Source organism: Blennius ocellaris (assembly GCF_963422515.1).
Source record: "Blennius ocellaris genome assembly, chromosome: 3".
Classification (NCBI taxonomy): domain Eukaryota; kingdom Metazoa; phylum Chordata; class Actinopteri; order Blenniiformes; family Blenniidae; genus Blennius; species Blennius ocellaris.
Genome location: NC_137652.1, coordinates 30,068,884 through 30,083,912, shown reverse-complemented (window position 1 = coordinate 30,083,912; position 15,029 = coordinate 30,068,884). Strand labels below are relative to the sequence as shown.

General features: G+C 46.4%; 1 protein-coding gene across 1 annotated transcript; it reads left to right on the top strand.

The window, feature by feature from the left end:
• Window positions 1-977: 977 nt before the first annotated feature.
• Window positions 978-14,591, top strand: LOC308145338 (uncharacterized protein; the record flags this gene model as incomplete). Its single annotated transcript, XM_080516730.1, has 5 exons — window positions 978-1,095; window positions 7,347-7,461; window positions 12,066-12,190; window positions 13,160-13,240; window positions 13,626-14,591. The coding sequence occupies 5 exons, from the start codon at window positions 978-980 to the stop codon at window positions 13,715-13,717; spliced, it is 531 nt and encodes a 176-aa protein (XP_080372856.1). The 3' UTR covers window positions 13,718-14,591.
• Between the last annotated feature and the right edge of the window lie 438 nt (window positions 14,592-15,029).

The window sequence follows — 15,029 nt, the reverse complement described above, 5'->3', positions numbered from 1 at the left end:
AAGGCCACACGATGTTCTCTGAATCGCAGGAGAACTGATAGGAGAGGTGGACCGAGGGTTGGACCAGAGAGCAAGAGTTTGTTCAGGTCTGCGCCATTGTACTGGAAAGAACAGTTAAAAACCACTGTTTGCCATTGTGCTCGACAAGTTGGTGAGGGATGTACCAGCTGCTTGACGTGTTCTCCGCACCATGTGGTAATTTTGCCACATAGCTAGCCTGCTCAAATCTCTGGATCTCTGCGTCGTAGACATGAGTGGTCTCAGGGCTCTTTGCCAACCGCCTTTCCGTATTCCGGAGCTGAAGGAGTACTGACTTCTTTGGTGTACACAGCTGAGGAAAGTTCTTCACGCGTAGCAGTGGCGTGGCATAACGGCGGACCCCATCAAACCTTTACTCACACAGTCTGCTTATCCAAGCGTTCAAGGGCCTCTTTGTCGTGCCGTGACCTCATGCTGGCCTTTTCGCTGTGCCATGGGAGGACGTCCAGCTGCCACAGTCTCAACGTGTTGGTAGATGTTGACTGGAGGTGCCCCAAAGGTGGTGAAAAGACAGCATTGTTGTATGAGGTACTGCTTTAGATTGTGGGTCGGACCTTGCAGTGTCCATCTGAGACGGGTGCGGGTGGCAACAGGTGCACCAGGGGGACCGAAGATGGCTGGCTCGACTGGAGACACCAAATGGGGGTGGTCTGAGCCAATGAGCAGTAGCGAGACAATGTCTTTGAATGAAGGGATAGGCAGCTTCCTCAAGTGCTTGTATTTGCTCTGCAGTGCTTTGAAGGGATACATGAGCTGGCTTAGGTGCGGTGAAGGCTCACTGGATATCGTAGACCATGGCTGGGGAACAGGCTGGAGAGATGCTAAATGCGGTGGCTTATAGCACTTGGTTTGGACAAAGATTTGCTCTCGCTGGACTTCGCTGGGTCAGGCCTTCTCTCAGCCTTCTCAGTCTTGGCTAGATTTCTCTCACTGACATCATGCAGAACCCGCTGAGCTGTGTTGTCGGGGAAATATCTGCACGACATGGAAACATTAGCCTGACCCAGAGACAACACCTCACTGACAGCAACATCCAACTCGCTGGAGACTTCACAGGTGTGTAGCTTAAGCAAATACAAACAAATACTCATCCTTACTTGTAGAGACGCACACAAAACACAACAGTTGTAATGCCGTATCAAGTCCACGTGGATAACGTACACTACAGGCAAATAGTCTCAGACTGAATGTTATCCGTGTCTAGCGAGCCTGAGCCAACTTGTGATTGGCTGAGAGTCCAGGTGAAGCGAGGCGCCTTCCAAAGGGGAGAGAGAGAGAGTCACAAAAAAAGTGTCTGATGCTTAGCGGCCACAAGGGTGCCTTTTTTACACAGGTGAAAGGAGAGGATTTTCAGCATTCCACTTCTGTCGGGTCTGAAGGCTGGGCAAGTAGAAACGGATGAAATGCTTCCAGAAGTGGTCGGCCAACAGCTGACTATGGCGCCAACGCCTACCACACAGGAGCTCGGAGTCAGGATACACCACCTGCAGGAGAGAGGCATCTGGCCGACGGATGAGCAATGAGTTGGGGGTTATTAGATCAGGGTCTGCGATGTCTGCGGCTGTGTAGCCTAATGGTTTGGAGTTGAGAATCCCCTCAATTAGCAGGCCGGGGGACTTGGTGGCCTGCTCTGGTGGCCTGCTCTGGCGCAAGGTCAGCACCTCCTCTGTCACGAGCTGAGCTCCAAGGGTCACTTGCAGGACTTGTTTGACCGAGCGTATCTCACGCTCCCAGCAGCCGCCAAAGTGGGGGGCGTTGGGTGGATTGAACTTCCAGTCGATCTGCTGAGAGGCGAGCAGGGATTTGAATATCTGGAACAAGGTCAGCGAATTCTTCCCGCAGCTCTCGATCGCCACCTCTGAAGTTAGTTCCCTGGTCTGAGATTAGCTCAAATGGCTTTCCTCTGCGGGCGATGAACCATCTCAGGGCCATGAGGAATGAGTCCGCATTCAAAGAGCAGGTCGAGGTGCACAGCCCTGGTGGTCATGCATTTAAAGATTATTCCCCAGCGCTTTTCACTCCTCCTTCCAATCTTCAGAGTATGGTCCGAAGCAGTCTACTCCTGTTGAGTAAAATGCTGGCTTGAAGAGTCGAACTCTGGATGGAGGCAGGTCGGCTATTCTCGGGATCTGTGGCTTTCCGTGCCATTTCTGACAATCCTGGCAGCTACGCTGAAAGCGGCGGATAGCTTCTCGCCCTCCTGGTAGCCAATACTTGCGGCACATCTCTGAGAAGACCCTCTCTGGGTCTGGATGGTGCAGGCGGTCATCATACTCTCTGATGAGCAGCTGTGTGACTGGATGTTTGGTTCCAGCTGGTTGCTATGGCGCAGCCGTCCGCCAACATGGATGAGCTTGTCATTGTGGTCAAACTCTGGCGCAAGCTTGAAAAGTCGGCTGCTCTTTGCGACTGGTTTCCCTGACTGTAGCTGGGCATAATCGATGGGAAAACTGTCTTGTTGAACCTGCTGTAGCAGAGCCAGCTGAGCTGGCCCATAGGCTGTGACGTTGCCTGGGGCCGCCCCATGTAGGGTCTTAGTTGTGGCAGTCAGAAGGTCTTTGAAGGATGGGAACTGCATAGCATCTGGGAGATGACTTGGCATAGCAATAGTGAGGCCACAGAACAGAGGTTTCTTGAGCTCTTCACCCTGATCTGACTCTGTCTGAAGCTGGGGACTTGGTGGCCATTTGTCTGGATCGTACCATAGGAAAGTTGGGCCTTGACCCCAGCGGCTGTCTGGTGCCAACATGTCGAGAGGTTTTCCGCGAGTCATGTCGTCGGCAGGGTTCTGTGCAGAATCAATGTGTCGCCCTCCGTTAGATCTTCAATTTGTCACACGTGTGCCAACAAACACTTTGCATCGGCATGACTTAGATTGTAGTCAAGTGAGCACAGTTGTAGAGTCCGACCAGAGCACCACCCGCTTGGTGGGTAGTGGGAGTTCAGATTTGAGGGTCTGAGCCGTTTGTACTCCGGTCAGAGCGGCACACAACTCCAGGCGTGGGATTGACTGCTGCTTTCTTGGTGCAACCCTGGATCTTTCTAAAGACGATTCTGATTCTGATTCTTCTGTTGTCATCTTGCAGTAATGAATGCTACTTGGACTACCCCACAAGGGTTCTCGGTTCGGAGGTATGCCACAGAGCCATAGGCTTTCTCTGAGGCATCACAGGACACATGGATCTCACGCTCACCGGTGACAGAGTCTAACTCACGGCCAGTGTAGTACCTCGAGAGTGCTATGCTTTGTAAGTGAGGTAGCTTGTCCTCCCACTCTCACCATGCAGCTAGCAGTGTTTTTTGTCCGAGTGTTTGATGACAACCTTGGCCCTGGTGGTGTTAGGTACGAGAAAGCCAAGGGGGTCATATTGGCTCGCCACCACTTTGTAGATAAAGCGCATGATGACAACTTCTTCTGTGGCTAAAGCTGCCCGACACTTGAAGGAAAGGGTGTCCTCTTGGCAGACCCAGGGCCGATTCTTCTTGACCTGGGTGACCTTGGGCAATCCACTTTTCGGCACTAGACGGTCTCTCCTCAGCAGGGAGGTGACGGATGGTATCTGGATGGGTACTATCCCACTGGCGCATCTTGAAGCCTCCCTCGGCAAGGAGAGTCTGCAGCTTGTCAATGATAGGTTTGGCATCTGCAGCGGTAGGCACACTCTGAAGACATCCACGTAGAAATGTCTTAACACGGAGTCTCTCACTGCATTAGCTGCCTGGGTGTGGTCGATGACATGCTTTTGTAGGGCGTATGTAGCGCAGCAGGGGCTACAGGTTGTGCCGAAGGAAAGCACCTTCCACTGGTAGACGGTGGGTTGTTCGTCATGCTTGAACTCCCTCCAGAGGAAGCGGAGGAGAGGCTCATCCTCCGGAAGTAGTCTGACCTGCTGAAACATCCCCCGTATGTCACTGCTGAAGGCCACACGATGTTCTCTGAATCGCAGGAGAACTGATAGGAGAGGTGGACCGAGGGTTGGACCAGAGAGCAAGAGTTTGTTCAGGTCTGCGCCATTGTACTGGAAAGAACAGTTAAAAACCACTGTTTGCCATTGTGCTCGACAAGTTGGTGAGGGATGTACCAGCTGCTTGACGTGTTCTCCGCACCATGTGGTAATTTTGCCACATAGCTAGCCTGCTCAAATCTCTGGATCTCTGCGTCGTAGACATGAGTGGTCTCAGGGCTCTTTGCCAACCGCCTTTCCGTATTCCGGAGCTGAAGGAGTACTGACTTCTTTGGTGTACACAGCTGAGGAAAGTTCTTCACGCGTAGCAGTGGCGTGGCATAACGGCGGACCCCATCAAACCTTTACTCACACAGTCTGCTTATCCAAGCGTTCAAGGGCCTCTTTGTCGTGCCGTGACCTCATGCTGGCCTTTTCGCTGTGCCATGGGAGGACGTCCAGCTGCCACAGTCTCAACGTGTTGGTAGATGTTGACTGGAGGTGCCCCAAAGGTGGTGAAAAGACAGCATTGTTGTATGAGGTACTGCTTTAGATTGTGGGTCGGACCTTGCAGTGTCCATCTGAGACGGGTGCGGGTGGCAACAGGTGCACCAGGGGGACCGAAGATGGCTGGCTCGACTGGAGACACCAAATGGGGGTGGTCTGAGCCAATGAGCAGTAGCGAGACAATGTCTTTGAATGAAGGGATAGGCAGCTTCCTCAAGTGCTTGTATTTGCTCTGCAGTGCTTTGAAGGGATACATGAGCTGGCTTAGGTGCGGTGAAGGCTCACTGGATATCGTAGACCATGGCTGGGGAACAGGCTGGAGAGATGCTAAATGCGGTGGCTTATAGCACTTGGTTTGGACAAAGATTTGCTCTCGCTGGACTTCGCTGGGTCAGGCCTTCTCTCAGCCTTCTCAGTCTTGGCTAGATTTCTCTCACTGACATCATGCAGAGCAAGCGTGTGTCTGCTATTGCATGTTTTACAGCACATCTTCAGATCACATTCATCTGATCTGTGTTCTCTGCCGCACCGCCAACATCGGTTGTTGTCCTGAATACAGCTGCGTTTCTGGGTGGTGCTGAGCAGCTTGAAATTTGTACAATTGTTCAGAGTGTGCTTGTAGTTGTCACAGAATGGAAAGAACTTCTTTACCTCTTGACTGGTGGGAAGAGTGGATTTGGCCGGCTCCCTAACTGGTGTAGGTTCAGCCCCCAGCATAAGGACCGAGGCCCTTGGTGATGACTTGACAGTACTCTTGGAGTATCCAGCTCAAGTTGCTCCTTTATACCAAGCTGCTCCAACATAATCACCAGGGATCTGACATTCAGGGCGAACAACCTGAATGACTTGATGTCACCGCTCTGGATGTTGGGGCCGTCCATCAGTTCAGCAATCCACTGAAGGGCAAGTTGGTGTGGTTGCCCATACTGCTGGTTTAAAGCTGCCAGTGTCCATGAAGGGATAACCAGAATTGCTGTAAGAATGTTCCACCAGCAATGCTTCCTCCAGCTTCAGATGATCCACTAATATTTGGAACTTGAAATGTTCAGTGGCATCTCTAGGAAGGAGATTGTCCAGGGTGATGAGGAGTCATCCAAAGTCCCTTGGGTTTGGACGGTTGAAGTCCGGGATTGTAGGAGTAGGTCTTCTGTATGATCTTTCCTATCCACCAGGGGGAGCCACCGAGCGTCGACGTCTGGGCTTGTGTCGAGGTGAAGGTGGACTCCATCCATCATGCCGGTCTGGAGAGTAGCCACCTCGGTGTGATGGGTCTCTGTATTCTCTGGCGAAAAAACGAGAGTCTCTGTGGCTGGTGTCGCGCTCAGGTGAGCGGTGGTGGCTGGACTGCTCATAGTTATAACTGTAGCGCTCCTCTTTGGACTCATAGATATGTCGCGGGGCTTGGTGCGTGCTGACTCAGGAGAGTGCTTGGGTGAGGGAGAGTCATATCTGGATGTTTCCCTGTAGTCTTTTGTCTCTCTGCTATAATCATGACGCCTGTCAGAGGACGGTCGTGGTGGCGTCTTCCTTCTAGGCACGGTCTCCCTGTCCCGGAAGTGGACTGACGATGCGTACCTGGATGAATCACCTCCGTAATCCAGCCGTTCTCGGTAAAGTCTTTCTCTAGCGGCTACAGTACGAGGCACTGGGCGGGATCCGCTGGGCTCCGCTTTGGCTCGGAGCTCTTCATTCTGTGAATCAGGCCCGCTCTGGTCCTCCTCATCTAGCCACTCTCTGGACTGTGACTCGGAGGATCTCTTGGTTTAAGATCTGGTCGGGAGATCACGTAAGTCGTAGTCTTGCAAGGAGGTGGGGAGAGACTGCTGCCTCCTGGATCATGCACGGGACTCGTCATCCGAGGTGGTAAACATCTTGGTCCGCTGCAAGCTCTGGATCCAGCTCGAAGGACCACTTTGTAGGGAAGAAGACTGGCTTCCTTGAATTGAAGATGTGTTGGATCGTTAGGTAGAGCCCACAGTGGGTGATCAGTCAGAATCACTCGAGTCCCTTGGTGGATGATGGTTTATTGAATCATGGCCGAAACTGGCGCTAATGATGAACAAGGCTGCTCTGTGGACCTTAACAGCTTCAACCATGAAAAATGGGGAAAGACAAACCTTTTACAATACAATAGCTCCCTCTGCTGGTAGCACAAATAACTACAACCGGCTGTGGTGGGAGGTCACGTGACAACAAGTGAACACGTGACAAGTGAACATGCGGGAAGTCCTTGCATTATAGCCAATTAGCTGGATTGTCAGTCAATATCACAGCAACGAGTTAAACTATACACAGAGGGCTCTTAACAGATGGTCGACGAGGTGAAACTGAAGGAAAATGCCCGAATGGCAACATACAACTTTAACAGAAAGGAAAATCACTGCACGAGGCCTAGCTCGGTAGGAAAAGTCCGAGCTAACATTTAGCAATGCTAAACAGATGAGAAACACTACCAATTTAGCTTAAGCAAATACAAACAAATACCCATCCTTACTTGTAGAGACGCACACAAAACACAGAACAGTTGTAATGCCGTATCAAGTCTGTGCGGATAACGTACACTACAGGCAAATAGTCTCGGACTGAATGCTACCAGTGTATAGCGAGCCTGAGCCAACTTGTCATTGGCTGAGAGTCCAGGTCAAGCGCGGTGTCTTCCGAAGGGGGGAGAGAGAGAGTCACAAAAAAAGTGTCGGATCCTTAGCGGGCAGAAGGGTGCATTTTTTACCCCGGTGAAAGGAGAGATTGGCAAATTGATAAGCTGCTGATCCAACTTCATGAGTACACTCTCTAATTGAGTTTATTTTCTGTGAATGTGTCGAAGCCATTGAGTCTCATTTCTCCGGGTGTTCTCAGTGGTGCACAGGTCTCTGGTGTTGATGGACGGAGGAACCATCCTCTCCTGTGCTGACATCATCCCAGAGTCTCCCTCAGGAGAGCTGATCTTTCCCAACGTGGCCAACTTCAGCCGGTGAGTGCCACAAACCAGACTGAATGACTTCTCACTAGGGAAGAAAAATTGTTTTATCTGTCGGGACTTTTAAACATCCTGAGGCAAAAAGTGAAAGACTTTCGGGAGTATTGTAACTTGTATGTACAGTGGTGCTAAAGTCGATACGTTACTTATTTGGAATCAACTGGTAACTGGCAGGCATGAGCAGAAGGTTCTCGGGTATCGGGTGGAGTCGGACTGACTTGAACCGAGACTCTCAACTCTCATGTACAGGCCTGGGTTCTCCGAGTTGATGCCCTAAGATATGGCGGTGGCCAAGTAGGGGTCACGAGCATGCGCGTGTGCGTATATACACATATAGTGGAGCTGATAAGTTCATTTTTTCACTAGCATACTTCACTTAGTGATACAATTATGAAATTTGGTACATACCTTCTCCATACCCTAACTAAAAAAAAATCCTGGGTGTCTACTCAAAATTTAAAAATGGCGGCTATTTTTTCAAGATGGCTGCCAGTCAAGGTTTTAGCGACCAGTGTTTTTGCTTTTGGTAATCTTTTTATTCCATTTCTTTTGTTTCATATACCTTAAGTAGAGTATATATGCACAAGTCTGATGTATTTCTGTTAAAGAGGTCATATGGCATGTAAAAACAAAGATGGCGTCCAATATGGCAGCTAAAATCATGAAATTATATTGTCCAAAAATATGTTTGGCATAGAAAAATGCTCTTTTATCACACCACACCAACACTACAAATATTTTTACAATAAATCTGCATGCCTAAGTTCAGTTTTGCATGTCTAAGTTCAATTTAGGTGGTGGTGCTTTAGTTAGTCTTAGTTTAAAAGAGTGAATGTCAGTGCACAACCAGGGCACACTGGTGACTTCACTGCTGTGTAACTCAGCATGGGGTTCAGTGTCAGCTAATCTTGCTTTACTAATGCTGTACCTAGCTTTACTAACTCCAAAATGGTAGACTAGGACTAGTTGTAGTGTAGTTTAGTTTAGTGTCCCAAAGTGAGTCTGCTTGAACTTAACTGTTCTCACGAGGAGGCAGATCTTTGTCCATGCCAGATATGCTGCATCACAGGGGAGCAAATCTATCATGGTCAAAGCCAATGACACAGATGTCCTTGTAATTGGCCTAAGCATGTTCCCAATTCTGCAAGCCATAGGTCTGGAGAAGCTGTGGCTCGCGTTTGGCCAAGGTCAGAGGTGGATAGGTATTCACAACCTGTACAACAGTGTTGGTGCAGAGATGGCTAAAGGCATGCTATTCTTCCATGCATTTACAGGTTGTGACGTTGTCTCAGCCTTCAGAAACATAGGAAAGAAAACAGCCTGGCAAACATGGAACATATTTCCTGAAGCCACCTCAGTCTTTTCTGAACTGTATGACAGGTCAAGCACTCTAGACAGTGTAGATGAGGCCAAACTTGACCTATTTGCCAGAAAGCAGAGACCTTATGAAGCCATCCCTCCAACCAGAGCAGCTCTGCTCCAACACACCAAACGCTCAGCATATCAGGCAGGCGTGTGGGCTCAGGCAATTCTGCGCCAGCCAGAACCAGAGAGTCCTGCTGACTGGGGTTGGGAAAAGGTTGTTGAGGAATGGAAAGTCTTTTGGACAGCAATCTCTCCCATTGCAAAGAGTTGTGAACAACTCACTAAATGTGGCTGCAAGTCTGCCTGCCACGGCAGATGCAAATGCTACAGGCTTGGGTGGCATGTACAGCTTTATGCCGCTGCAAATGTGAGGTGTAAGTAGCTTCTGGAGCTTTTTCTTTATTTTATTATTTATTATTTGTTTATTATTTAGTTAGTTTCTAATGTCAGTGTCAACATCATGACCACATATCATAAAAAAAATGGGCACTGAAAGTGTCTAAAATGGACTGAAATTGGTGCAATTGGGGGCCATCTTGAAATTTTGCGCGGACACCCAAACTTTTCCAAAGAGTGGGTTATAGTGAGCATTTGTGCCAATTTTCATGTTTGTATCACAAACTGAAGTATTTTTCCACTAATCAGCTCTACTAATAAAACAAATGCACTCTAATCGGTAATGCAAGAGTGTTCAGTGTGGATACACCTGCTTATCATTGTGAATTCAATTTTGTTTGCATTTACTCGTGTGTGTGTGTTTGTCAATGTGAAGAAAAAACACATTTGGAGTTAATTGGAGGTTCTAAATTGCCCATAATTGTGTGCGCGTGGTGACCTGCCCAAGGTGTAGTCTGTCCACGCTCATTGTCGGCTGATTTCCAAGGCAGTGAATTGAATGAAAAGGTTTAAAGGATGGATGGAAAGATCTAACTTGCTGAGCAGGTAATTTTCTTTCTCAGTTTGGTTATTGTTTCAAAACTATTCTTGAGAAAACCTTTTGACTGAATCACTGTAGTGAGAGAACCTCCACCGGCCAAACCTTCAAGCTCGAAAGGAAATTCCATCTTTAGCCACAGAGCATCTATATAGCAACATATGTTCTTTTGCTGTTCATGTGGAGTGTATCGTAAAGGTGGTGCCTCATGGAAAATCTACTCGAAAATACATCCATTAAAATAAATGGGTGTTCTTGTTAATATGATTTAATTGATCATTCTTTAAGCACCAACTAGCTCACCATGTAAACTGAGAATTACTATGAACAAGTTCACAAAGTGTGACTGGGATGATTGCTGGAAACACTTCAAAAACCCAATTTAAGCCAAGAAACGTATTTGACATTTGGTCCTGAAATCGACTTTAATGCCGCGTCTTTTGCCAAGTTTCAGTTTTCACATTAAAACATTTGTCGAATATTCATGCAAGAGGATTATTGAAATTTAGAAACTGCTGTATTTATAATTATTGTGCATGTGTTCGGGACTTGAAGTGATCATGCTACTGTGGGACGAGTGTCGGTATGACGATGGATCCGCACCATGGACGAGGACACGCCATGCATTTAAGAGTGTGCTATTAAATGGCAATGAATGACTGTCAAACCAAATCGCTTCAGTGAGCAACTCGTTGAGGCCCGAGTCCATTAATTGAACCCTTTTGTTAACACTTGGTAATGACGCATCTCTCTGGTGCTCAATCAGGTAGCAGTTAGCCACTCCGCTATATATGCTAATACTAAATCTCAGATGTTGAAGCCCATAAATCAACAATGCATTACTTGAATAGGAGCCCTATGAATATTAACTTGTTTAATTCATGTTTATTTGGGGGGGTGTCTGTAATGAGTCAACAGTTTGTTGGACTGACTTGCACAGTCCTGACGTATCACAACATTATGAGCAACTCTACTTCAGGCATTCACACCTTCAAAAGCCACCAAAAATAGGTCACTGCTGTGAGTCACCGCTGGCAACTCTTACCTGTCCAGGTTGCGAAGGCATCCAGCGTAGCTTTTGTGGAAATCAAACACGCGGATCAAAAGGTCCATTGTGATTGAATAGAACCTTAATGCACCGGAGAAGAAAGATTATAAGATTTAGATCAGACAAGAGTTAAGTAACTGCAACAACATTAAAGAGGCAGCTATTGACTCCGTTTAAATTTCCAGGGAATTATAAAGCGGAATGTATCCTAGTTTCCTACAGCACATTCAGAGGCTTTGGCTTTGGTTAGTTGAATTAAAGTAAACCTAGTACTTGGAGCAGTCAGATGTGTGAGGTGGCATTGTCCCACAAAAATCACAATTCCAACCATCCAGTGGCAGTTCTCATGACCTTAAGTTATGGCCAAATTATCTACCCATCACCGACCTCAAGGCAGGAAAAAGACAAACAAAAAACGGCTCATTCATGATGGCCTGCTTTGGGTCATTGGCAGATCTCTTCCTCATACTGACTGCGGGCAAAGCAAGGCGTCGTCTTGTGTAGGTCAGTGACCTGCCAATTCAAAGTGGTCGGGTTGGATTCAGGTCAATGTGTGATTATAGTTTTTACCACCTTCACACATGTGTTTAGACCATTAGTTTTTATGTCTCTAATTACAGATTTGGCGTGCGCATTTTCTACTAGCCACTGTCACGGTTGTTGGTAATTTATGCAAAACGTCATTGAGCACAACTGGCTTTTCATGTGGACTGGAGGAGGATCCTGGTGTTTGTGCCAGTGTGAGCATATGGGATGGGTTGCTGAAGCCATATGTGCTGCCAGGTTCAGGCTCATCATTAATTTTGATGATGTACAACTTATGAAGCCCATTCAAGTTAATCCAGTGGTACTGGATCCCCATCGGGGGAATGGTGCTATATAAATGAAAGTGCCTTACATTTGTAAAATAAGACTTTGTGAGAACTACCACAAGAGGCGACATGAGTCCCTGATGTGATGTGAAAAACATCAGGAAGTCCACGATTAAACCAGAAACTATTTGATGTGAGATCTTGGGTTACTTTGTGGTTAATGCTCTGGAGGGGATGCTCCTCCTGCTCCTACACCTGGAGAACCCCCAGCGAGAATATGCAAACTCCATATAGACCGGTTCCAAATTGAAACTTGCTGTGAAAGCAGCATTGCAAAGCACTACTCCACCATGCCTGAAACATGAGTGTTATTTAGTACGGGCACTGAACTTCAACATCATATGACTAGAGATTTGATGCTTTATCTCTTCATGCACAGGTACGCCTTCCGCATGAGGGTTGCAGATATCCTGAGCATTGGAACGGACCAAGTCACCATCCTGCCCCCCTCGCCCATGTCTGCCGCTGAGGGAAGGTGTCAGCAAGTAAACTACATGATCTCTGGTAAGAAGCTGTCTGGGCTGGTTGTGCCAGCATTTCCACATGCCAGCGAGGAAACTAAAGTGGAGAAAGCAAAACAGGATTGAGCACTCTGTGAGTTGCAGTTGAGCTTCTTGGCAGAGGTGTTGCTGCATTATGACTTTAATTATGGCCATAGTGACTGGGGAAATAACAAATCACACCCTGCCAAAAAATACAACAAAGCAATAGTCATTCCACGCTTAAGTGGTTTGGCCTTGAAAGCATGGAGTGGTTCTCCTCCACCCTTTTATTCATAGGTTATCAAATATGGGGATGGGTCATATTTCTGGGTGATTAACAAATATTCTTTTCTCAAAACGAGGACTTGGTCGTTTCAGAAAAATCGACTTGCATTATGACAATTGACACAAAGGTGGACTGAGACAGACTGGGGCTGCATTCAAAGGGGGCCAAAGTGACTCCTTTGTAGTGTCCAACACACAAAGATTTTCTGACTCTCATTATCAGGCTCCTTTTTATCAGACGGTGTGCAGGTGTATAGACTGCTTGGTTGTATAAATCTTCTGGGACCTCGCTGGGTGACTATGAACAATTATAGGGATTGAAAACCTTTAGAAAATCTGAAATATTGGTCTTCCTCTGGTCCCGGGGAGGGGGGGGGGACAGGAGTGTCTGTGAAGAGGTTTCACACACTATGGCACAGGACGGGCATTTATACACCTAGAAGTCTCCCACAAGATGAAGGGTTAATGCAATAGTTTCCCAGAAGGCCCCTTTATGTGATTATGCATATTTTAATAAAAGGTTAATTAATATACTCTATAATCTTGGACTTCTTGACTGATTAACACAGAGTTGCATTCTGACTTAATTCCCATAATTAATTCAGAAACAAAATCAGCCTCAGCTATCAAAGCATAACTGGCCCAAGGTTGCACATTGTGTGGTTTTGTATTGTGAATAAGCATTGTGCTACTGTTTATTTTAAAGGGAACATGAGCGCTGCCTTGATGGACTCTGTCCAAAACAGCCCTCAGTTGGGGACCTTCACTGGATCTTCTGAATGTAGAGGTACGTGTTGGGCTTTAAATTTAATTTGTGTGCACAATGAGGATGATTGCGTTCACGTGTGAAGAAAGTCTGTTCCTTTTGGAACGTCAGCTGTCAAGAATGAACAATCAGTGTTTTGGTGTTACTGAATGAATCCCTTTTATATTTGCAAATATGACTTGTGGCAATGTTGAAATGCTGCCAATTTAATAAAGACCATATGAAAATCACACGAGCCAAAACAAAGCTTTTAAAAGCTCCAGAAATTGGAACCAACTCGAGTCTTTTCAAAAAGTGTAAACGAAGGCAACCCCACTATATCGGGAGTTCAAAGAAAGCTTTCGGAGTCTTGCAATACTTTCTTTCATAGTATCACAAACATGTGCTCTCCTTTGATATACAACAGCTGCGGGGAGTGCAGCCATAGGTGTACCTCGAGGTTTTCTCCTGTTCTGGATGTTTGCTGCCGCCTTCCTGCTGCCAACGACTACTTCATAACAGTGAAACATTCAACTGAGACGCACAGATCCTCGTATTGTAAAATTGTGACTGATTTTGATGAATGTGGTCCACCAAGCAGTAAGCGGGTCACCAAATAAATTCTTACTGCTGCTGTCTGTCACGACTATACCACCAGTCACAGTTTAGACTTTTTTTTTTTTTTTTTTTTAAATGAGTACCCTACTTATAAGCATGTTTTCTTTTGTTCAGGAAAGTAGGCCTTCAATTTGTTCACATGTTTTTAATGGTGTTCTGTCATCTTTGTCAGAAGTTTCATCTGATGGTGGTGGATGTTGCTACTGTTTTTTTTTTTTTTTTCTTTTAAATGTGTTCAGGTATGGGGGTGTAATGTGTGCTCTCGGCTTTTGTTCACTGTACGCATTTTTTATGTACCCATGTGAAACTTTGTAAATATTGGAAATTGTGAATAAAATGTGCTAATAACCAGTTTAACGAGTCTTTGTATAAAACGCAACTTATTAAAACACGTGGGAGAAGAATGTGGTTTCACAAGGCTCGGTAGGACATTGGTTTTGTCAAAGATTAAAAGTAAAACAATAGTGTATCTAATCAGGGCCTTGTTTTATAGGTGAACAAGTTTTTCCATTTACTGTGTTTTGAAAAACTGACCATTAATTCCTTTCCTGAACATGTTTGGCTTTTATAGGAAAGGTTTGCATCTGCACAAGTGGCTAATGTTAAAACGGACAACTTTGTTGCTATGAAAATTTTTGAACATATAAAACGCCAGAGTAATGTAGTCTATAGCAGTGGCTCCCAACCTTTTTTGACCAGTGTACCCCTTGAGCTGGTTTCCATGTGAAAAGTACCCCCTCTCTCGTGTGTGATTATTCGCCTTAATGTGTACTTATATTTAACCCTTTGTCTTTCTATCTATCCAACTGCTCATTTAAATAAAACAATTATTGTGAGTGTAAAAACATACCTTTTAATGAGACACTTGCACTTGCTTGTCTTTCATAAGTCTTTCATAATTCCTTTTTTCACTGGGCTCCCCTGTGCCTGCGTCCGAGGCGACGGTAGCAGTAGCGGTAGCTGGACGTTTACTCCTGCCTAGCCATGCATCCATGTTTACAGTCGGTATGCAGCTAGAGTTAGCTAGCTTCGCGAATCGTGCGCGCCCGCAGCAAAAACGTGAACCCTTTTTTTTTTTTTTTTTTTTTTAAAGCGCACCACTTTATAGTCTTTTCATATTATGTGCATTGTAGTGTTACAATCACTGTGGACGAACTGCTACTCATGGGAAATAAACGTATGGCCTTACTAAAATTCATGATATAATACAATA